Source organism: Lathyrus oleraceus, chromosome 4, assembly GCF_024323335.1.
Source record: "Lathyrus oleraceus cultivar Zhongwan6 chromosome 4, CAAS_Psat_ZW6_1.0, whole genome shotgun sequence".
In the NCBI taxonomy this organism is placed as follows: domain Eukaryota; kingdom Viridiplantae; phylum Streptophyta; class Magnoliopsida; order Fabales; family Fabaceae; genus Lathyrus; species Lathyrus oleraceus.
The window spans coordinates 470,708,110-470,732,861 of record NC_066582.1 but is presented as its reverse complement, the minus strand read 5'-3'; the positions used below and the strand labels follow the sequence as shown (position 1 = coordinate 470,732,861).

The 24,752-nt window shown below is 34.7% G+C and overlaps 1 protein-coding gene across 1 annotated transcript; it reads right to left on the bottom strand.

Annotated features, from left to right (window-relative positions):
• Positions 1 to 2,401: 2,401 nt before the first annotated feature.
• Positions 2,402 to 8,189, bottom strand: LOC127076200 (alanine aminotransferase 2). The gene is made up of 15 exons (XM_051017784.1): positions 7,886 to 8,189; positions 6,992 to 7,042; positions 6,719 to 6,769; positions 6,549 to 6,614; positions 6,401 to 6,462; positions 5,882 to 5,960; positions 5,684 to 5,788; positions 5,185 to 5,295; positions 4,753 to 4,890; positions 4,567 to 4,641; positions 4,096 to 4,216; positions 3,839 to 3,993; positions 3,184 to 3,258; positions 2,804 to 3,007; positions 2,402 to 2,715 (listed from the first exon to the last, which is right to left on the bottom strand). The coding sequence occupies exons 1-15, from the start codon at positions 8,063 to 8,065 to the stop codon at positions 2,599 to 2,601; spliced, it is 1,590 nt and encodes a 529-aa protein (XP_050873741.1). The 5' UTR covers positions 8,066 to 8,189; the 3' UTR covers positions 2,402 to 2,598.
• Between the last annotated feature and the right edge of the window lie 16,563 nt (positions 8,190 to 24,752).

Genomic DNA, 24,752 nt, shown 5'->3' with positions numbered 1-24,752 from the left:
TCTGTCTCCCTCTGTTTTTCGTCCTCCCTCTTCATTACTGAAGTGCTGGTATTTATAATGCTCTTTTTCATGACCTAATGGGCTCAGAATGAAGCCCGAAATTTTTTGTTGTCTGTCAGCTTCGCTAGGCGAGCTGGTAGCGAACGCGTAGCGAACGTTCGCTAGGCGAGCGTGTAGCGAACATAACGTTCGCTAGGCGAGCGTGTAGCGAACAGGCCAGTTTGGGCCATTTTCTGGATTGGGCCATTCGTGAGCTGGGCCTTTGTTCCTTTAAGATCAGTGTCATAAAAATGAGTCGGAATGCCTTGAAAAATGTCTTGAAATATTAATGGGCAAATTTTGGGGTATGACAGGTGGCATCTTGAAGATAGAACTCTTAGAATATAATATCCAATATCTCTCGAGGGGAAACATCAAGTCACAAGCTCTGACAGATTTTGTGGCAGAATTCAGCTCGCCTGTAGACCATGAGACACCTCCATAGTAAGCGTTATTTGTAAATGGCGCCTTCAACATTAAAGAAAGTGGCATCAAGATAATCCTGGAAGGACCTGATGGCATACTCGTCGAGTAGGCCCTAAAATTCAAATCAATGTATGAATTTGAGGAGAAAAATTTAACCACTGCATACCTTAAATTCAAGCTCAATAAAGGGTAGACAAGGCCCAATTCGATTGAAAAAATTCAAATGAACATTGAAGAAATAAAACTCATAACTATTGCCATTACTAAGATAAGCTTAGTCATCCTCCACACACGAGAATACGTGAAGGTTATAGAAACAGCATTGTTATTCCTACACCATTTCCTACACCAAATATTTACACCGTATACACTGTTCACCGTATTTATACGGTGAACAGTGTATTTTAAAAATAAAATAATATTTTTATGAACAGTATTTTGAACAGTACATGAACAGTACGTGAACAATACATGAACAGTGTCTATGAATAGTGCACATGAACAGTGACTTAAAAATAGTGAAAAAAGTTGATTAATTAAATGTAAAAAATTGGTTAATGAAGCTAGTTAATAATCGTTCAGATATTAAAAATATTTTTTAGTGATAAATCAAAGTTGGTTAATGAAAAGTAAAAAGTTGACTAATAAAATTGGTTTAAAAAATTATGAAATTGGTTAATAAACATTCAGATAATAAAAAATAGAGATTAATTACTATACACTGTCAGTGTAAAAAGTTTTACACCGTCGGTTCATCACCATCACCCGTTTGTATTACTTTATAGATTTTTAAAATAAAAGTCAAACTTCTTTTAATATCCAACGTCTATAATTAACTGATGGTGTAAAACCCTTTTACACTGACAGTGTATTTCAATTAATCTCTAAAAAATAATATTAAAAAATAATATATTTTTTAAAAAATACGGTGTAGGCAGGGTCGACCCTGTGGGTGTGCAAGGTGTGTCACCGCACAGGGCCTCAAAAATTAGGGGGCCTCAAAAATTAGGGGACCTCAAATATTAAAAATATATTAAATATTATGTATATGATAGTTTATTAAATATTTACGTAATGGCATAGTGGAACTATAAATTTTGATTTAGTTTATTTTATAAAAGAAGTGCAATGGGAAGGAACCGAACACCTTTGATCAAACTAAAATATTATATAATTTAACAACTATACCATCTTCTACTTTAAAAATAATTTGGAAACCTTAATTTATATATTAAATAAATATTTACTGTGATATCATGAATAAATAATTTTTATGATAAACTATCCTACAATATTATTTATGACTTTTTCTATATAAAAGGAAATATAACTTTTCTAAAAATATATTATTGTTGAGCTTTATTTTTATAATCATTTTTTACTATAATTTTTAATATTATTTACACTTTGAATAATTAATTTTTTTAAAATATTTTTTTATTAGAGCTCAACAAAAGATTATATCAGGTCTCGAAATGTTTTGGACCGATCCTGGGTTTAGGTGTAGAAAGTAGTTAAGAATAACATTTTTCTTATCAATAATCACTTCAGTATGGTGCGAAAAGCAGTGAAATACCTAGCGAAGACCCTCGTCTAAACATACAAAATATCCCTATCTAATACTCCTATCATAAAGTTTTTAGTGAGTTCATGCATGAGTATACATACAAAATGTTTATGCTAACATTTTACTAACTCCAATAGTTGTATGTAGTAGTAAATAAAGTCAAAAATATTGATAAGAACGAGGTTAGACACAAGAATAGTAGTACATTGAGAAAGATTGAACTCCTGGTCAAAGGGCCTCAATAAATGCATTCCCAAATGTGTCATATTGGCATGTGTTGGAAATAATGCAGGACCAAAGAACAGGTCACATGGCAACTTCAATGTTACTAGTTTCCCATATCACTGCTAATATTTAATACTATAGGACTGAAAAGAAGGGAGGAGAAATATATTATTTGAAGTCTTGCATATTCAACATGCAACTACAAGTTAAAAGTTGAATTATAACAAAATTTATTCATCAAGAAACATAATTAAGAGAGCCTAGTTTCTTAAAACTCAAAAATCATCAAATCTAAATATCAATTGGGCACCCCTTAGGGGAAAAACTCATGTGAGAACTACTCAATCACGAAACTCATCCATGAACTTTTCATGAAACTCAGTCAAGCGGGTGATAATGGCTGGAATTCTATCTTCTTGAGGCAATATGGTGCACCTAAAATGCCATGTGCCAGGTACCTTCAACACAAAAACAAATATTTGTTACTCAGTATATATATCATATGCAAGATTAAGGACACTGAATTTAAAATGTAAATGAACTAACCTGTCCAAAACCAGAACCAGGAACAACAACAATTCCTGTGGCATTAAGTAAGCGTTTGCAATAAAATGCATCAGGTGCTGATTTTTCAGCCTCTGCAGCTTTGATAGCCTTTTCGGGCAGGCGAATCCGAGGAAACAGGTACATTGCACCTTCTGCTTTGTTGCAGGTTATACCTTCCAATTTGTTTAAAGCTTCTTCTAGGGCCTATGCAGAAAATACAAATAAATCACAGAAAAATGCATCAGAAAACTCGTTAATGTTTTTAATCATTGCTCTGTTGGGATGACATGGTATAATTTGCAAATATTTTCCTATTTATGGTTTAGCATAATAGTGTCTGGTAGGAGAATCCCTTTAGAAATTATTGCCATATAACTAACCTTGGCACGCGAAGCTAGGGAAGATAAAATACCACCCTTCTCAGCCATGTATGACTCGTAGGACTCGTCTCCAACCTGCATAATATATTCATTGAATTCACTGAATGTTAAACGTGGAGCCCAATATCAAACTAGTAATGCATGGTTTCTTTTTATGAAAAAATGATTCTGTCAAGAAAATTTTGAAGTGCAAGAGAGAGTGTCGGGATAGCGTCTATAGTGGAGAAGATGGTGGAAAATAGACTTAGATTATTTGAGCATGTAGAGAGAAGACCAATAGATTTCATTGTAAGGAGGGTAGACCAGATGGAGAGAATGCAAACAATTAGAGAAAGAGGAAGACCTAGAAAGACGATAAAAGAAATTATTAAAAAAGATCTCGACATAAATGATTTGAATAGAAGCATGGTCTTTGATTGAATATTATGGCGAAAGTTGATCCATATAGCCGACCCGATTTAGTGGAATAATTGCTGCTGCAATACATTATATATTATAATGTCACTCATAAGTCATGTACTATAAGTTAATTTGTCACTCATAACTCATGTACCAATCTTAATCGAGGTAAGTGTCATATTTAATATTCTTTATATGCACAAAATGAAGTTACTACCAAAAAGAAATTTGTCTTTAAGAGGAGAAGGGTTATAACCTTAGGTGGACTCATGATCAAACTTGCAAGAATTTGACCAGTGATGTTAGCACAAAGATTCACAGATGCCACTTTATAAACCTGTTCCCTCACTTCTGGAGAAAACCCAGTCACCTCCATATAACCTCCACGTTTTCCACACTCCCCGTGATAGCCTGAAGCCAAACAGAAAGACATTTTCAATCAGTGTGGATCACCCTACTAGCATAAAAGTATATTCTGTCTATATAAATAAGTTGATTACTATACCAACTTACCTTTGGAGACGGACTGAAAAGATACTAAGGTGATATCATCGTCGCCGTATCCCATGGATCGAGATACCTTCTTGAAAGAGTGAAATTTCTTCTCGGGAGCATAAATGTTTTCTTGATATACCTACAAAATGAATTTCATGCACGGAATAAGAATGATATTAAGTCACATAGTTCAACAAAAAAACAGCTGTTCGAAACCTACATGCATACATAAATAGTTGAGACCGGTGATGTCAATAGCAAATGCAGAAAATAGCAGTTTGTTCAAATTTCGCTACTCAGTTGTGCTATAGCACAGCAATTGCTGCTATTTCACAACATTTTGTACTAATAAATGTTGTATCATAGAACAATAGTGATTTTTCAAATTTCTCTATGCTATATCACTGCCATTTAACAACCCTAAGTGAGTAATATATTTATTATTCAACAACCTTTCTGAGTTTCGTAACCAAAAAATAGTTAAGTTACCTCATCAGCCAAAAGAACCAAACCTTCTTTCTTGCAAAATTCTACTATAGCCCGTTGGTTTTCCTCAGCAAGAACCTAGAGACATGATAGAAATTTCATATTAACAAACATATGATCAACTTTGCTTCATACTCTTATCAATATGCATCTTCCTATATTAACACTACATAGTAATTTGCAGCTCACCTGCCCTGTTGGATTGCCGGGATTTATAACAACTAAAGCCCTAACACTGATGCCCTTGGACCTGGCATCTTCCAACTGCTTCTTGAGTTCAGATATCTCAAGCCCCCACCCAGTTGCTTCATCTAGATAATAAGGAACCTGTAGAAACAATATCAATATGATATTCCATCCAATCCTATAAGAGCATAATTCAAATTCCAATTTTCAAAGTAACAAGTGACTGCTTGCCAATCATACAAAGATATTTGTCAAGTTGTCAACATTTACATAGACCATAGACCATTTTTTCTGATATGTATTCTTAAAAAGGGTTTATAGCCTACTAGTTACAAATGTTGTCAACATATACATAAATCATAGCAGTTTATTCAAATTCCGGTGTGCTATTGTAGCAATTTGACTACACTTGTGATTGGGTAGAGAAGATGTTACCAGGTGGCCACCATGGAGGGTAATTGAGGCTGAGTAGAGAGGGTACTGAGGGATGGGACACAGAATACCATCATTTTCCGATCTAGTGAGTAATTGCATCATCATATGGACCTGAAAATATAAAAATCAGTCTTTAAACCATGCACAAAATTCAAATGAAAATAAGTTTACACGGTCAACATTTAAAGCCAAAAAGGTTTTCACAATAATCAGTCTTGAACAAGTGATGCAGTTGGTAGTGCGCAGGCTTGGAGGACTAAGACTTTGATTGGGTTGAATTGAACTTTTAACATTCAACATGTCTAGAGAGGATAATAAAGCTGTCGATGGTTTTGCAAATTTGGGTTGTAATTTGGAGGGTGGTTACAAGCTTTGGTCAGACCCCTCATAAGATTTTCGATTTTGTGGCTCTCCTTTTGGGATTTTAAACCCCTTAAAATCTCAACAAAACAAAAAGCAGACAATTATCAAAAGCAAAGTAAGCAAAGTAGAGACATACTGCTGGGCTTGCACCGTCTGTCAAGAAAATGTCATCGGCATTAGCAGGAAAACCATCACGCTCTCCAATTCCAGCAGCTATTGAATCACGCAAACCTTGAATACCCTGACGTGGAAATAAGAACAATTTCAAGGCCCGCCCAGTGTACAATGAAGGGATAATAATCAAATAAACCAAATTAGATAACCCCATCAATACCTGACTATGACTATAGGCACCCGTTGCTCTCCCAGGAATCTGATCCACAATCTGCCAAGCTCGTTCTATTGAATCAGCACTGCAATATGTCAAAGGTCAACTTCAACGTAATTTATAAAGACTATCAGAATATTAAAACCAATGTTATCAAACGCAGATCACAGAAAATGGCCATCTGTTCAAATTCCGCTGCACTAGTGTTATAGAGCTATTATAGTCGCTATTTGACAACACTATGCACTAACAAGAGTAATCATGGAAAAATAGTGATTCGTTCAAATTCCATTACTTAGACATTAATCAAAACCTACAACTTAAAATCATCAGTAACAAAAGCAAATTTACTTTGCTTCAAAGGATAGACTACAACACCGTAAAAATGGATTAGAAATCTGATATTCATTAACATATTCAAATTCAATTTTGATGTTGTGGATAGACTATTCAATCACTAATATATTTTCCATCCACAAAACCGCTAAGATTACTGTTCCGCTATGTTTTATTTTATCCTAATACCTGAACAAACCCTGAGTTTCACTTTTGTCCAAAAGAGCTGGATAGTCACATAATGCAAGAACCTGTCAGAAATGAGATTGTAAAATAATCAGTACTCAATTCATATCAAATTAGCTGCATTCACCATACAGAATTATAAAAAACAAACCTCACGGAAAAAAGTTATTGGCTGCTGGCCAAGAGACTGAGGATTTCCAATGTTGCAGTAAATTATCTATTTTCAGATAAAAGAAAAGTGAGAGGAGAAAAAACAAAACAACAACTAACAACAACAACAACAACAACCAAATTATCTATAAAGTTGAAAAAGAGAAATACCTCATCAAAAGAATGAGCATCTGGATTGGCCAGCAAATCTTTTTGCAAATTCTGCAGCATTAAGGCATTATAAGTTAGATAAATATTAAACAGCAAACACAATTTCAATTTTCAAGCTATATAGTGTTAGAAGAGCACTGTGGCAAGTGTTCTTAGTTAATTTGTCAATTGAAATAATATAAAATGTTTCTATTAGAAAAATATGTCAAGACATAGATACCTTTTCAACGAAACCTGATTTCACTAACACAATATACAGGAAAATCACAGTACCTGAGCAAGTGTAACAATCTCTCCTCGAACAGCATACTGACATTTCAGAACCTAAGCAAGAAAAAAACCAATGTTTCAAACAAGCAAGTAACCCGAAGATTAAATATCGATGTCAGTAAAGTGGAGCAGTTACTCTGATCCAAAAAAAATTCACAAATCAAGAAAATTTTCTTGTTGATATAAGAAAAACTCAGTTAAATAGCCTAAGAAGTGCAGGTCCATGCTTAGATAGATTAAAGTTGAGTTTAACAGAATCACTACATTTTCAGCTTCAACAAATTCTATCAATATGATTTCACTATGATTTATTGTAAGTCGCCGTCAATCCAAATATACACTAAACCATCAAACTATTAGACAAAAGAACGAATTATGGCCGCGACAAAACCGCATCGAAAGATGCCTATACCCATACTGTTATTCACTGTTTTTATGATAAAGAACAAATTATGGTTAATTCCCATCGCAGCGACCGCAACACCCGGACGTGTACAGACCGAAATAGCAATAACTTTTTTTAAAAGCTTGCTTTTACCACAAATAATTTCACTGATTCCATCACAGTACAAAAAAACACAAAGCAAAAAGCACTGAATTAAGCATAACACTGCAGAAATCAGAAATCAGCTATTAATCAATCCTCAGTCACATAACCAAACAGAAATCAAATTCAAAACTCAGATCATTACAATATCAAGCAACCCTTAAAAACCCCAAAAATCCAATCAAAAACATCACCCCACAACAAAAATTAATTTCCATGCAGAGACGCAAACAATTTAATAAACTAAGAAAAAAATAAAACAAACCCAAAACCCTTAGAAGCATCAAAAAGACACGCGATCAAAAACCGAAATAAAGAAAAACATGATTAAAAAAAAGAAAAATATAAACCTGTGGGTTGATATTTTGAGCGGTAACAGGAAAAGGGGAAGAAGAATTGGAAGCCATGGAAGAAAAAGCAGTGGAAGACGATGATGGAAAGGGAATAGGATTGATAGGATGGTGATGTTGAGAAGTAAGGAGTGAACGGTTGAAAAGATGTCTGAATCTGTCTGCAGCGGATTTCCGCATTATGTGGGTTTATATAACTGTAACGTGGGTGTGCGTGAGTCTAGAAACTCTTGAAGCACAAGAAAACAACCTATGGAATGGAAATACGTATCTAACATTCCCACGAGCCGCCCATGTTATTGGCTGATTTATGTCTTTGTTGTTCAATAAATACTCGCTTAGATTGGGCTTATTACAAGCTTTATGGACTAATCTATTACTAACAAAAATCTTTCATATTTTATATTTTTTTTATAAACAATCAATTATATTAAATTATATTAAAAGAAGTAAGAGAATAAAAACAACTAGCTGTATATATCTTTATATGAAATTTAGCCATGGTTACTTACAGGATCGATAAGATAATCTTAGGATATAGTAATAAAAAATTTCTTATAGTTTTGTGTAGAAAAGTGAAGGATTTCGATTTGGTTGAAATCTTTGAAAAAAAGTAATATAAAAATATATTGTTTGAAAATATAAGTGATTTCGACAATGTTAAAAGGAAAATTTTGTAAAAGTGAATATAAAATGAATCAATGAAATTAATAATGGAATGAAAGCAAATTTGTAAAGAAGGTATAATGAAGTAAAAGATGTTGCATTTGAAAAGAAATGGTGTTTCATAAATCATATATTTTGTTCAGTGAAACTCATTTCTCTCTACGGTGAGTGCTTTGAGCTTTTTTTAGTTTTGTAGTGAAATCAAAAGAACAACCTGAATCCTAATACTAGAGCTCATATTTATACAAGTGCAAAATAATTGTTTCGTAAAGTTCTTCTCCTCAGCATTTGCCACGTAGATTTATGCCTGCTTTTCGCTTCTGAAGTATTTTTCATGTGTCCTTTTTGATAAAATTGAGAAGTAGTTACTCGCTTTGAACTAACGCTTCTTCGCGCCAAAACGTTGATGGTCGACGTGACCTGTTGACGTCGAAAATATGAGCAATGTTGTCGTCAAAAATGTTGGACGAAATATCTCTTATCAGAAAAATATTAAGTCCCCAATCTTTATCTCTCATCCTGAGACTTCAACTTTTTCTAAGTTTTCTCAATATGTTGAGATTTTTTACCCTGTCAAAAATATCAGCTAACAAATTGCCCCATAAAAAGGACTCTTTCGACTAAAAAGAGATATGGATGTTTTTTTACCTTCTTTGACACTATTTCACATGGACTGGCGTGATGAACATGGTGACTTTTTCATCAACTGTTACCTCGAAAATGTGTGTTTTCCCACAATCCCATAACTCTTAATCATGGTTATGTCTTTATAGGACGGTGTGGCTAGGTTTACGAAATCGTTTCGATTCCGCCTTTTACGTTGTGGCACATTTCATCAAAGTTGTCGCCATTTGTCAAGTAAAAAACTGAAGATTTTTCCTTTCCATCATTATAAATACCTTTTTTCTCTCTTATTCTCTTTTATGATATTTTCCATTCAAAAACTTTTCCTCAAAACTTATTTTTTTCAAGTAATCAGCGCGAAAAATACCTGAGAGCATCGCACGCTCGAAGATAGAACATAGTCACATCCGAATTTTATTTATTCCCAAAAGAAAGGAAAAATATTGATAAAACCCAAGGGGAAGAGAAACAGGATAAGGAAGTCAGTTATGCAAGGGAAAGGTATTAGCATCCCTCATATCCAATGTACTCAATGGGAACTATTTTGATTATTCTTTGCATGGATGAGTGTTACTATCTAAAGGTTACTTACGAAAGGGAAACAATAAGTTTACTAATTAGCATGCTCTCCGAGAATTCGAATCCCCGTGCCTACGTATTCTCATAGTGCAATAAAAAAATCAGAGATTCGTAGTTCGTGTTAGAAAATACGGACGTGTTGGTTGATTTTAGAGAACAGTTATAGTTGTATACTAGAAGTATGTAGAGGTTAGCTGATTCTGATTCTTGTTCGGATGCTCTAAGTTTTTAGACTGACTGATAAGGAACGGATTATAACAGATATTTTTATGAAAAGAAAAGAAATTTGTTTTGAAAAAGGAGTTTGTGTGATAAAAGAAAAAGAAAGACTTGTTTGACTTGAACTAAAAAGAGAGAATTGCTTGAATTAGAAAAGAAGTTGTGAAATGAGGAAGGTGTTGTGTTGGATGTAGTGAAAGTATGATTTGGACCAAGGTTGTGTTGTTTGTATCCATAGGCAGGTGTATCCGAACCAGGAATGCAATGTCTAAACTAAGAATGAGGTATTATAACCGATAAATGGTGATTAACCATGTATGAGAGTATGTTAACCAAGAAGTGGTGATTAATCCAAGAATGAAAGTGTGGTATTTTAATCAATAAACGATGATTAACCAATGCAAGAGTTGTAGGGTTTGTTAACCAATAAGTCGTGATTAACCCAAATAATGAGAATGTGGTATTTTAACCGATAAACAGTGATTAAACAGTGCAAAATGGTATGTTAACCAAGAAGTGGTGATTAACCCATGAATGAGGATGTGGTATTTTAACCGATAAACGATGATTAACTGATGCATAAAGTTGTCTGAGCATGGAGCTCATATGGTAATACATGAAGAAGAATGTCATGAGAAAGAAGGATATTTTAACCATGAGAGGTGATTAACCCAAAGAGAGGGGTATGATTTAGGGATGGGTGTTTTAACCATAAGGTGGTTAACGCAAAAAATGTATGGATGTCAAAGAGAATGTGTATTTTATTCAAAGAGATGAGTATTGTTGATGTTGATTGTTGATGTATGGTCTATGGGGAAGAAGACTTGAATGTCATTTGATTTGAATTGCACTAAAGTCTATGAACGGAGGCGAATATGTTGAATAACTGGGGCCTACGCCGCGTATCCAAAGATACTCAGAACAAGGATAGGAAGAACCCCTTTCATTCTTCTTTGTTGCTTATTGGCTGATTTTTATATATGTTATTGAATAAAAATCGAATATACACTCACTTATATTGGGCTTATTACAGGGTTTATGGACTTATCTATTAACAAAACTCTTAATAATTGTTTATATTGTTGTAGCATTGTTCACCTATGATTTTGATAAATAATCATTTAATTTTAAATTTAATGTTTAAAGGACCAAATTATTAAGTCCTAGGGCGTGTTGTGCTAAATTTTTGGGAAGAAGAAATGTGCATTAATGTTGTCAAGTATTTGCATTGAATGTTGACTACTTTGGAAAATGGTTAAGTTTGAACGTAAATGTATCAGTAATTTCGACTAAATCGAAATAGTAATTTGAATGAAAATAAAAACAAGTAAATGTAGATGAAATGAAAAGAAAAACTTATTTACATAAGTAAAATTTGGTATGCAAGTATAGTTTCTTCAGAGACTTGTTTCTCATTTGCGTATAGGTACTTTGAGTTTGTATTGAAGTTTACAATAATTTTGTCACACCTGAATCATAACGCTAAATTCCCTATTTATAGTACTATGAAAGTAATTGTCTTCAATGTTCAACTCTTTTCCATTTGACACATCACCTATGCATGTTTTGCATGCCTTCAATTGATCTCCACATGTCTTTGGTGTTCGGGATAAGATCGGAAAAAAAATTATTTGGTTTTATTTTGAATTTCTTTTGGTCGAACCTCCTTCGATTTGCCGAATTGGTGAACAACCAACATTTTAGAAATTTCGCCAAGTCTCAAACCAAATTCTTAAAATGTCGAACGTTAAGGTTTCTCCCCAATGTCGCTAGTCGAAAGGCATGAAAACTTACAGGATCAACAAGATAATCTTAGGATATACTGATAAAAGTTTTCTTATAGTTTTGTGTAGAAAAGTGAAGGATTTTGATTTGGTTGAAATCTTTGAAAAAAAGTAATATAAAAATATATTGTTTGAAAATATAAGTGATTTCGACAATGTTAAAAGACAAATTTTGTAAAAGTGAATATAAAATGAATCAATGAAATTAATAATGGAATGAAAGCAAATTTGTAAATAAGGTATAATGAAGTAAAAGATTTTGCATTTGAAAAGAAATGGTGTTTCATAAATCATACATTTTATTCAGTGAAACTCATTTCTCTCTACTGTGAGTACTTTGAGTTTTTTTTAGTTTTGTAGTGAAATCAAAAGAACAACCTGAATCCTAATACTAGAACTCATATTTATACAAATGCAAAATAATTGTCTCGTAAAGTTCTTCTCCTCAGCATTTGCCACGCAGATTTATGCCTGCTTTTCTCTTATGAAGTATTTTTCATGTGTCCCTTTTGATAAAATTGAGAAGTAGTTACTCGCTTTGAACTAACGCTTCTTCGCGCCAAAACGTTATTGGTCGACGTGTTCTGTTGACGTCGAAAACCTAAGCAATGTTGTTGTCGAAAATGTTGGACGAAATATCTCTTATCAGAAAAATACTAAGTCCTCAATCTTTATCTCTCATCCTGAGACTTCAACTTTTTCTAAGTCTTCTCAATATGCTGAGATTTTTTATCCTATCGAAAATCCCAGCTAACAAATTGCCTCCCCCCCCCCCCCCCCAAAAAAAAAAGGACTCTTTCGACTAATAGAAGATATGGGTGTTTTTTTTACCTTGTTTGACACTATTTCACCTAGTGGACTGACGTGATGAACATCATGACTTTTTCATCAACCATCACCTTGAAAACGTGTGTTTTCCCATAATCTCGTAACTCGCAAACATGGTTGTATATTTATAGGACAATGTGGCTAGATTTACGAAATCGTTTCGATTCCACCTTTAATGGTGTGGCACGTGTCATCAAAGTTGGCGCCATTTGTCAAGTAAAAAACAAAAGATTTTTTCTTTCCCTCATTATAAATACCTTTCTTTTCTCTCTTCTTCTCTTTTTTGCTCCTTTCCATTCAGAAACTCTTCCTCAAAACTTCTTTTCTTCAAGCAATCAGCACATCATCCTCAATGTCGCGCCGCGGAAAATATTTGAGTGCATCACACGCTTGAAGATAGAACATAGTCGTCATCGAAGTTTATTTATTCCCGAAGGAAAAAGAAAATATCGATAAAACCCAAGGGGAAGAGAAACATGGTAAGAAAGTCAGTTATGCAAGGGGGAGGTATTAGCATCCCTCACATCTATTGAACTCAATGGGAACCATTTTGATTGTTCTTTGCTCTAAATATAAGTTTATTAATTAGTGTGCTCATCAAGGATTCGAACCACCGTGCCTACGTATTCTCATAGTGCAATGAGAAAATCAGAGCTCTGTAGTTCATGGTAGAAAATACGGATGTGTTGGTTGATTTTAGGGAACAGTTATAATCGTATCCTTGAAGTGTGTAGACGTTAGCTGATTCTAATCCTAGTTCGGATGCTCTAAATTTTTAGTTTGACTAATAAGGAACGGGTTATAACATATCTTTCTATGAAAAGAAAAGAAAGTTGTTTTGAAAAAGGAGTTTGTGTGATAAAAGAAAAAGAAAGAGTTGTTTGACTTGAACTAAAAAGAGACAATTGCTTGAATTAGAAAAGAAGTTGTGAAATGAGGAAGGTGTTGTGTTGGATGTAGTGAAAGTATGGTTTGGACCAAGATTGTGTTGTTTGTATCCATAGGCGGGTGTATCTGAACCAGGAATGCAGTGTCTAAACTAAGAATGGGGTATTATAACCGATAAATGGCGATTAACCATGCATGAGAGTATGTTAACCAAAAATGGTGATTAACTCAAGAATGAAAGTGTGGTATTTTAATGAATAAGTGGTGATTAACCAATGCATGAGTTATAGGGTTTGTTAACCAAGAAGTGGTGATTAACCCAAAGAATGAGAATGTGGTATTTTAACCGATAAACGATGATTAACCAATGTAGAAAGTGTATGTTAACCAAGAAGTGGTGATTAACCCATGAATGAGAATGTGGTATTTTACCCGATAAACGGTGATTAACTAATGCAGAAAATTGTCTGAGCATGGAGCTCATATGGTAATACATGAAGAAGAAGGTCATGAGAAAGAAGGGTATTTTAACCATGAGGTGATTAACCCAAAATGAGTGGTCTGATTCAGAGATGGGTATTTTAACCATAAGGTGATTAACCCAAAGACTATATGGATGTCAAAGAGAATGTGTGTTTTATCCAAAGAGAAGAGTATTATTGGTGTTGATTGTTGCAGTGTGGTATGTGGGGAAGAAGACTTGAAACACATTTGATTTAAATTGCACTAAAGTCTATGAACGAAGGTGAATACTTTGAATAATTGTGGCCTACGCTCCGTACCCAAAGATACTCAAAACAAGGATAGGAAAAATCCCTCTTATTCTTCTCTGTTGCTTATTGGCTAATTTATGTCTATGTTATTGAATAAAAATCGAATATATACTCACTTATATTGGGCTTATTAGAAGGTTTATGGACTTATCTATTAACAAAACTCTTAATAATTTTTTATATTGTTGTAGTATTGTTCACCTATGATTTTGGTAAACAATCATTTTGTTTTAAATTTATTGTTTGAAGGACCAATTAATAAATCCTAGGGTGTGTTGTGCTAAATTTTTGGAAAGAAGAAGTGTGCATTAATGTTGTCAAGTATTTGCATTAAATGCTAACTACTGTGGAAAAATGGTTAAGTTTGAACGTAAATGTATCAGTAATTTCGACTAAATCGAAATAGTAACTTGAATGAAAATAAAAATAAGTAAATATAGATGAAATGAAAAGAAAAACTTATTTGCATAAGTAAAATTTGGTATGAAAGTACAGTTTCTTCAGAGACTTGTTTTTCGCTTGCGTATGGGTATTTTGAGTTTGTATTAAAGTTTACAATGATTTTGCCACACTTGAATCCTAATGCTAGATTCTCTATTTATAGTACTATGAAACTAATTATCTTCAGCGTTCAACTGTCTTCCATTCGACATATCACCTCGGCATGTTTTTCCTGCCTTCAAATGATCTTCATGTGTCTTTGGTGTTCTGGATAAGACCAAAAACGTTAAGTTGGTGAACAACCAACTTTTTAGAAATTTTGCCAAGTCTCAAACTAAATCCTTAAAATGTCAAACGTTAAGTTTTCGCCCCAATGTCTCCGGTCAAAAGGCATAAAAACTTTCCTTGTGCAAAAATTTCAGCTAATTCCCCTGTCGAATTAGTACTTTGAAATTTCTTGGCTAACAAATTGTCCTTCAAAAATGCCACTTTCGATTAAGTTTTTAGAGACATGTGGCATTTTTGAAATTTTACCACTATTCAAAGTTATGCGTTGACATCACCATCATCATGGCTATTACCTATGACGTCTTTTCGAGACGCGCAAGTTCCGAAAAAACCAGCATGGCTTCGAGTTCCTAGGAAAACGTGGATCACACATAATCCCAACTTCCCACTTTCTCACCCTTCGTGGATAGACGTTATGGACCTACATGGTTAAAAAGAGAACTCATTACACTTGATGTTGAACACCATGCTGAATTTATTGAGATCTGAAAAGCTTTTCTGACACCCAAACTATTTTTGACAAGGCTTTCGACCAAAAAAGGCCAAGTAGGTTTTGTTGAGTATCAATCCAACCTTGTGGCTTGACAATTTGTTTTTTGTCAGCTCAAACCCAACTCCTACTTCCAGCGCAAGAAGGACTTAGGCCTGAGCATTGGCAAAATGTGTGAGGAGACATATTTTAAAATCCTTCAAAACAGGCTGAAGAAAGTTTAGAACTTACTCCTTTCAAATTCTAAAAATTCTTCTACTGTTCTCGAGAGTTTGACACTTGGTGGAAGGACTATTAGACCAAAAAAATTGTCGACGTGATGACCAAGATGCATTATCTAACTGAAGCTTTCATTTCTTTGCATACCAAGTTTTAAAAAGGTACATGTACGCACATTAAAGAAATTTGAGCTTTCTAATGCTACTTTGAAATTGTGTACAATCCTCGTGACCTTCGTCAAACCATCTCTGAGGTAGTTGCTACTTTAAAAGAAAAAATTATTGAGAAAATACCAAAGCTAAAACTTCCTTCCTATGTGAAAGATAAGTATCTTTTTACTTTGTTTTTTCATAAGCCAAAGTTTCCAATCTTGCCTTCATGTGAAATGGCCTTGGCGTTCTCGCCCTCATTTCCAAGATGGTTCGTTGTGGAAATGTTTTAAATGACATAGAAAATGCTTATAAAAATCATGCTCAAAGAGTGGTTCCTACCAAGCATGATGTATACAGCTACCGGGGTCACCTTCATGTCGACATCGATCACATCGAAGCTTATCCGACATTGATTACGGTGAGGCATCAAGGCTCGTTGGATTAAACTTTTTCTCCTTTTATATCTCTTGGTCTAACTATGTCTCACTTCTTTATAATTGTCGCTTTGAGGAAAGCCACAAGGGATGTTGCTGATGTAGGTGATCAACTTGGCTAAACATCAAAGCTAATACTAGCATTTTCTTCTAACCTTGCATTTCTTGGTAGCACCAATGTAACTCATGTTTCAATCTATAGAGTCAGAAAAAAGAGTTTGTTTTGACTGTTGGTGCCCCCAAAAGGAAGAAATACCTTTTGAAGATGAAGTCGAAAAATAGGTTTTTAGATCGCTTCTTTTTATTTTCAATGGTAAAGCTCAAACATTTTGTATGAACGATACAAAAGTAAGAAGGACGCGTCTGCTGAAGTGTCAAAGAAAACTCAAGTTTTAATCTCTGTCTCTATATTTCTCTCTCGATCTTGCTTCTTCACTTAACTTAGCTTATTTCCATTTTTCTAGGAAACTAAAGAGATGGAGGAAGATGATGACACTAAGTCATCTGTGAAGCCCCTCGAGTGGAGGTCCCTCGGTCTGAACAAACTCTTGTTGTCACCTCTGAGCCCCGGCCAACTGGGAAGAACCAAAAGAAGAAACTAAGAAAAAATCACCCCTCTGGTTCTAGCGATGCCTCCCAATAAAAAACTCAGGATGAGGCTGCTATAAACATTTAAGGCAATAACGTTAAGGTTCGCTCCAATTCTTTTCCTAAGATAATGGGAGGTGTCGAGCTTACGCCAGAGAAGAAAGATTTCGATGACACCTTCGCTCGAGCCATGGTATGTTAGACTTCTTTCTTAAAACTTTATGACGACTTTATGCGTGTCGACTGACTATTCTTTTTTTGTACGGATGTTCACTTCTTAACAAGGATCCCAAAGTACCAACTTTCTCCAGTATCGATTGATCGACACCTCCCAATACTAGCTCACATTTTGTTCATCTGACTATCACTAGGGAACACGGCCTTGAAACCAACAACGAAAATAGAGATGAAGATGTGAACAAAGGTGACGACCAAATCACCAAACCAGTATCAGCGACCAGTCCTACGCCATCTCCTATGGAGGATGAAGATTCTGATGATTGTGATGAGGTTGATGATTCGACTAGGGGTCTAACTGCTTTCAACAGAGAAAATTTAGATGCCTTATCTAAGGATTATGAGGGTGCACCAACAGAAAATGATAAAGACTTTAAGGATGTATAACCTCAGTCGAAGAAGGAAGTTAGCAAGACGCAGATGCTCTTGGTGTTAAATCACAACCTTGCGTGACTAAGTCCTTTGGTACCGCAATTATCACTCATCAACAATCAAAGATTCTTCATCCAATTTTTCTCTCAGTCGAGAAGAGATTATGGCCATTAAAGAACAAAATCTTACTAATGCCCTAAGAAGATTGGTAAAGAGTCGGGGAATGGTTGCAACTAGTAGATCCTCAAGTTCCTCAATTGTTGAAAGTAATCTTAATGAAGATTATGCACGTTGTGTAGTTGCATGTCTCTATTATCCGGTTATTTTGTTGTTTGTCTTATCGCTTTCATCTTTGTTTTATTTCAATTCGTTGAGTCTCCTTCATGATTGCATTTCTCATGTTTAGCATGCATAAAACTTTAGTTAAATTTGATCTTGATCTAAATGTTCTTTGATCAATAGCATATGACAGTGAAAGAAAATCACCTTGTGTTTTTGGACAAACTTTGATTAAAGGTAAAATCTGATAAAGCTTTTGGAAATTTGAAATTTTGAGATTTTACAAGATTGATTCGAATAATTCAGTTTTACACTGAATTTTTGATACCGATCAAATTGGACAGTAGCTCAACTTAACAATTTGATCTTGATAAGATTTTACACTTGATCCTTATCAATTTCCTGGGAACGAATTTTTGTTTGAATTTAATTCGAATCAGATTTTGTAAATGATTCGAATCAGTTCCATTTTTCAAAAATCATGTTTGATTTGATTCAAATCAAACTTTCAACATGATCTAAATCAAACAGTTTTGCCTAAAAATCTTGTAAGTTCTGGCCTATTTGATGCGAATCACATTTTGTTCTTGATTCGAATCATAACGAATTTGATTTGAATCATGTTTCCTATGATCCGAATCAACTGCCATATTTTTCAAAAATTAGGTATTTCTTTCATTTCACCCCATTTTGCTCATTTGATTCAAATCATATTTTTCTTGATTTGAATTTAGCTTCCTATTTTGAACCATTTTGTATGCTTCATCTCAAGCACATATAAATCATTTTTGTCATCATTCTTAACATAACATTTATCATCCTGTTAAGATTTTTCAGTGTGATTTTGTGTGAAAATCAATTTCCTCTATTTTGAGTGTTCAAAGTTGTTAGACTATTGGGCTAGATCTATAAGAAGGGGGGGGGGGGATTGAATAGATCCCGAGTTAAAAATTTGACAAAAAAATAGGTTTAAAAATTATGGCGTGGAAGCAAGTTAAAATATCCTGAATCAAAAATCTTCTATTCGAACCCGCTATCAAAAAGTCTGAATATGCATATTAACCATAACAGTGTGATAATGATTTACAAATCGATCAACAACAACTAATCACAACTAGTTAAATGCTAAGTAATACGTAAAAGTCTATCTCCATTGATAATTCATACAAAAATACAAGTGGAGCAATTTGTCGAGCACTTAGTGTGCGATTAATAATGTTTGAAATTCTATGTGGTATTGTTGTTCTAGAAATCCAATCACAACTAAATGGTTTGTGATCTACACAACAATACCAATTTCATAATATGTTGAAAATTATTATCCAAACAAAATTGATCAAACGATCAATGTAATTGACAATTTGCAAATTGAAAATAAAGAGAGAAAGAGAGAGAGAGAGAGAGAGAGATAGAGAGAGAGAGAGAGAGAGAGAGAGAGAGAGAGAGAGAGAGTGAGAGAGAGAGAGAGTGAGAGAGAGAGAGTACATAAGGATTTGTTTAGGCAGTTCCCCAATTGACCTTGTTATGGGTACGTCTTCCCTCAATTCGAGTTTGAATTCGAATTGAGATATTATATTATATCTTACTTTAAAATGGTATGAATACAAGATATGTAGAAACCCAACCCTATAAACCCCAGGCTTGATGTTGATTCTACCACCTCTAAAACCCTTGATCAAAGATTGATCAAGTAACCAACAATGCCGCTTCAATTCACCGTGTCACGCTACTTCTTTGAACATAACCCCTTGTTCTCCCAAGTTTTCACACTGTAGAATTAATTCCAAGTACACACTTGTTGAAACCCAAGATTTACGAATGCGATCCACCGGCCAACACTACTCCTTTGCCCAAGAACCTCTTATTCTTTAAAGACTTCACTCAGTAGAATCTGGATTGTGTAATCTTGTCCAAAACCTTCAAACCTTAATGATCTTGAAGGAAAACCCCACCTTGTTTTTCTAATTTGAAATCCTCGAAGTTCTCAACCCAAAATCAACTATACAATTAACCTAATTGGATGTTATCAACCCTAGTCTAGATGACACCCAATCCAAAAATGATTATGTGTAGTTTGATTGTCTGTATGCATAGAAGAAAGGTTGGAGATGATGAGAATGCTTTGAAATCCCGATTTTGTATAGGTTTTACTCACTATAAACCTAGACAATGATGCATGTACCAAGTATATATATATGTAAACATTTTAAAAGCAAAAGGAATGCAGAAGGAATAGAAAGAAAAAGAAAATTTTCAAGTTTTTGATCTATAGTTCGACCTATACAAGTCATGTGTCGACCTGTACATGTTATGTGCTACCTATGTGTCGACCTGTACATGTTATGTGTTGCCTATGTGTCGACCTGAAGAGGCGACACATGGGTTAGAATCTACATGCTGCAATAATGCATCATGTGTGTCGACCTATGCATCGTATGTGTCGACCTATGGTTAAAAAACAATCTTCTATAGGTCGGCCTATAATCGTATGTGTCGACCTATAGACAATTTTTCTTCTATAAGTCGACCTGTAGAGCGTATGTGTCGAACTATAGCTAATTTTCCACCCAAAATGAATTTTTGATGAACAAAACAATTTCTTGATGCATAAATCTTCCCTAAACCATTTCCAATCATGTTGTTAGGATTCCTAATGCAAAAATGCACAACTAGACTCAGTCGATACCATCCAATGTACATAAATGCTAAATCATCCTAGTTTTGACATCATACAACACAACTAAACGGAAAGTTGCACTCACACACTCCCCCTTTTTTATGATGGAAAAACTTGAGACAATGTGTTTCGTGTCCATGAAAGGCTCCCCCTGAATGTATGCATCATAGCTTCATATACTTCTCCCTCTTTGACAACATCAAAACGAAACAAAGCAAGTTATTAGCAGTATCAGATCACATATACGATATATGATACAAAGGCAATTGCAAAGGTAAGACTTGCACTCACATATACTCATTATACGTGAAAATACACAATTAATAAACAACCCAACATTACACATTGATCATCTAAAATAGTAGACATAGTACACAACCTTTGTCACAAGTTCAAATGAATGACATATGTTAATATATAACCAACAACGAAAAATAAACCAATCCAAAGAACAATGCATAATGACTCAAAGCATGACTCAACATAATGCATAATGAAACATGATACCAAAAGACAGAACACAAAAACAATATCACAACACTTTAATCAATAACACTTCATCTTTTTCCTTGTCCCCTAGGTACCAGTCTCATGCCTCTATACCAGCCTTGACCATCATTACCATAGTGATAGTCCAAGAATTCATATATCTCTCGGTAAAACCTCATATAATGACGATGGTTGTCATTCTCAGACGCAATCATATGGTTTATCCTGGAAATAGTGGCAGCATGATTCACATTCATTTCATTCCTCATTGACATAAGACTCTTTGTCACATATGAAGCAAAAGCCTTAAAATCAGCATCCTGAGTAGTCATATGCTCCTGCATCATATGAAACTGCTCCGTTTGTACAGCTTCAAAGTCATCTCTCCTTTGACAATCCTCCACATACCTCTCGTCTTACTTCAATTGCATATTTTGAAGCATTGTCATGATAGAGGAAGTATCACCAAAACTAGTACCATGATTATCTTCATGAGGAGCATCTTGCGTTACAGCATCTCCTACAGGAACATCATGAGGAACTCCCATATGATGCTCATCATCCACGTGAGCTTCAACTGCATTATCACCAAACTCAGCAGGATCATCAAAGTTATAAGTTTTCCTACCATTTTTACCTGCACATAAGTAATATGCTCGATGGTTTATGAAGGTAGAGAAAAACAATGAAAGGGGGGTTGAATTGTTTTCACAACATTTAAAATCTTTTTACAATAACACACGCAAAATAAATAATAATATCATAAACGATTTATCCTGGTTCGCTTGAAATTCAAAGCTACTCCAGTCCACCCGGCCAAGATGATTTCGCCTTCAATAAGGACTTAATTCACTAATCTCAATCAAATTACAAAATTCGTCTAAGAGTTTAACAACCTCTTAGCCCTCTCAAGTCTACAGACCTAAACAGGTCACTTGAGGAATCACAAATAATTTTAAGAATTTCAAGTGTTTCACTAGATGCTTCTAGATAAGCAGTATAAACACACTTTAAGAATAATGAAAGACAACCACACAATATTGAGCAACAACTCTTGTATGGAAACTATTTCTTGCAACAATAATGGTGAAGACTATTTTAGAGTATAAGAATGTTATTGTGTGAAAGTTATGTCTTCAACAAGTTGTAATGAGGCCTTTATATAGCACTTGAGATGATACCGTTGGGGGGAAATCAGTAAAGATTTCTTGCCAGCTGTAGGAAATAAATGTAGTAAATTTCTTGTCCTTTCCATAGCAGACTTGGAGTATAATCCATTGTTTCCTTAAAAAGAATTGTACTGCAATTTGAATGCTTCCAACTTAAGTTTCTGACCAGGTGATATCTGATGGCGTGTTTCTGAGCATGTGTCAGAGTGAGGTGAGCATGATCAAAGTCTTCAAAGTTAGAGTTTTCAGATATCTTTTGTAGAGTCTTCATATATCTCTTGTAGAGTCTTCAGATATCTCTTGCAGAGTTTAGAATCAGATCATCAGAGCTTGAACTTCATAGTCAGATTCTTCAGGTGATTGCTCCTCATATGCATTTTTTTTTCAGAATCTAATTTCTCTTTGTGCTGGGATAACACTTCTGGACTGATTCAGATGCCAAATACTCGTTTCTTGATGATCGGAAGGTGACTTGTCAGAGTCACATTAACTTAGAATCCTGCACACTTAGGAAAAATTGTTAGGGTACCAAATTGTTCATTCTTTGTTATCATCAAAACTTAGAGATATATTGCAAAATCAAAATCTTGTTCTAACAGTTTATGTCCCAAAAATACCCCTAGTTAGTAAGGCTTTATTGAGAAAACTCTTGACCAGATCCAAGAGATTTAAATGTGAGATTAGACATGCTGATGTTGAAGTAATTCAAAATTTTATTTATCATGGAGACATAGCAAAAGGATGTTCCTTTGTTGCAATTTTTGATAGCAAAAATACGAGAGACAAGATAGTGAGGCTAGTTGATCTTGATTTTGTTCAACAAAATATATACCAAATGAATTTTAGCATAATCAATGCGAGAGAATCTGCCATTCTTAGGACACAAGACATGAGAAACTAGCCATAACAGAATTCTAAAGACCATTTTCAATTGCCCAGTGGTAATTGTAACACCCTTCTAAAATACCCCAAATATTTAATTAAAAATTAATAAACATATAACAATTCAGAGTAATTATGCCATTCAAGGGTGTCACACACAATATTCCACAATATTCAACAATATAACAGTCATGCTCTTTTATTAATCCAAAACATAAATATTTGCATAAAACGCAGCGGATAGAGATCTCCTCAATCATGTAAAACATGTAACATTCACATGTAAATTATTCAACAATATAAAACATCCCATCCCGATGTTACACCTATCAGAGCACGACCCACTAAGGAGACTACACTAGACTCCAAGCATTCGCTTCTACTCAACTCATTTCTCGTTACCTGAAAAATAGTTGTAAGGGTGAGTTCCTCAATCAATATAATAAGCATTATGAAATATCATGTAATGCTAAGTAAATAACACATTAATCACCCTAATCACAACATACAATCAGTAACAGCACATCAGCTCGACATCATACTCACACCAACATAAATCACAAGTATAATCTCAAATCATACTCCAAAACATCACAAACACACGTATAATATTGGAATACATCCATTCATATTATACGCCATACATACATTATGCAATGAGACTCCACACATGCGGTACCGACTATTCGTGAACATATAGTTCAACTTCACCGACCAATCCAGGTACGGCTACCAAGCTCACTAGTCCCACTCATTTGAGACCTAGTGACTCACATCACTAATTCCTCACTATGGGAATTAGCTACCACCCCAAGGGCCATGCTATGCACGCTAACTCACCTAGCATGCAAACACCAACAACAGTCCAAAATGACTAACATCACCAATTCCTCACCACGGGAATTAGCTACCACCATAAAGGCCACAATATGCATGCTAATCACCTAGCAATGCAACATCCACAACAATTCAAGAATAGACATATGCTCACACTCTAAGCCATAAAACAGTCTATTCACAAATGCATACACAACTGATACATTCATAGCATTCTGCATACGATCATACATTCCTCAACACATGTATCAAAACATTATATCATGTCAAATAATTAATCACAGTATTAGCACACTCTACTAATACCTATACTGCTCAAAACAGCGGGATATAATCCCTATTACATCATACGCCAACATAGGCTAACTCTCAGTTATGTACACAACATTAAAAAGCTAATTTTTCCACTCTGCAACAGTGTTAACCGGTTAACGCCCTGGGTTAACCGGTTAACGCAGGCAAAAACATATTTTCTGGCAAAAGGTAACAGTGTTAACCGGTTAACACCCTGGGTTAACCGGTTAACGCAGGCAAAACAATACATTTTCACAATTTAAAACAGTGTTAACCGGTTAACGCCCTGGGTTAACCGGTTAACGCAGACAAAACAGCAGTTCCTGCGCTAACACAAGGCAGATTGCAGAATTCTCCGCATTTTCCGCCGTTGGAGGACTTCCGGACCTCCGATTCCGATTCCGTAAAAAGCTATACGTTCGGAATTTCACAACTAACCCAAACACAGAATCAATTTCAGTCTAAATACAATTTATCCAACATAATTCTTCAGCATCAATAATCCCAATTAGGGTCAAATTAACGGCTTATCACTACCCATCACATATTATCCCATAATACCCATTAATCGAGATAAACCCCCCTTACCTGATTAATCCGGCAAATCTTTGAGCTCCAAGCTTTTCTCTCTTCAACCTTCAGCCCTTGCTCTGTCTCT

Excerpts from the sequence above, each read along its gene's own strand:
- LOC127076200 (XM_051017784.1), bottom strand. The coding sequence starts at position 8,065 with ATGCGGAAATCCGCTGCAGACAGATTCAGACATCTTTTCAACCGTTCA. Across the intron at positions 6,463-6,548 it reads CAATAACTTTTTTCCGTGAG|GTTCTTGCATTATGTGACTA; the intron begins GTTTGTTTTTTA and ends CATTTCTGACAG. Across the intron at positions 5,961-6,400 it reads GAAACTCAGGGTTTGTTCAG|TGCTGATTCAATAGAACGAG; the intron begins GTATTAGGATAA and ends GACATATTGCAG.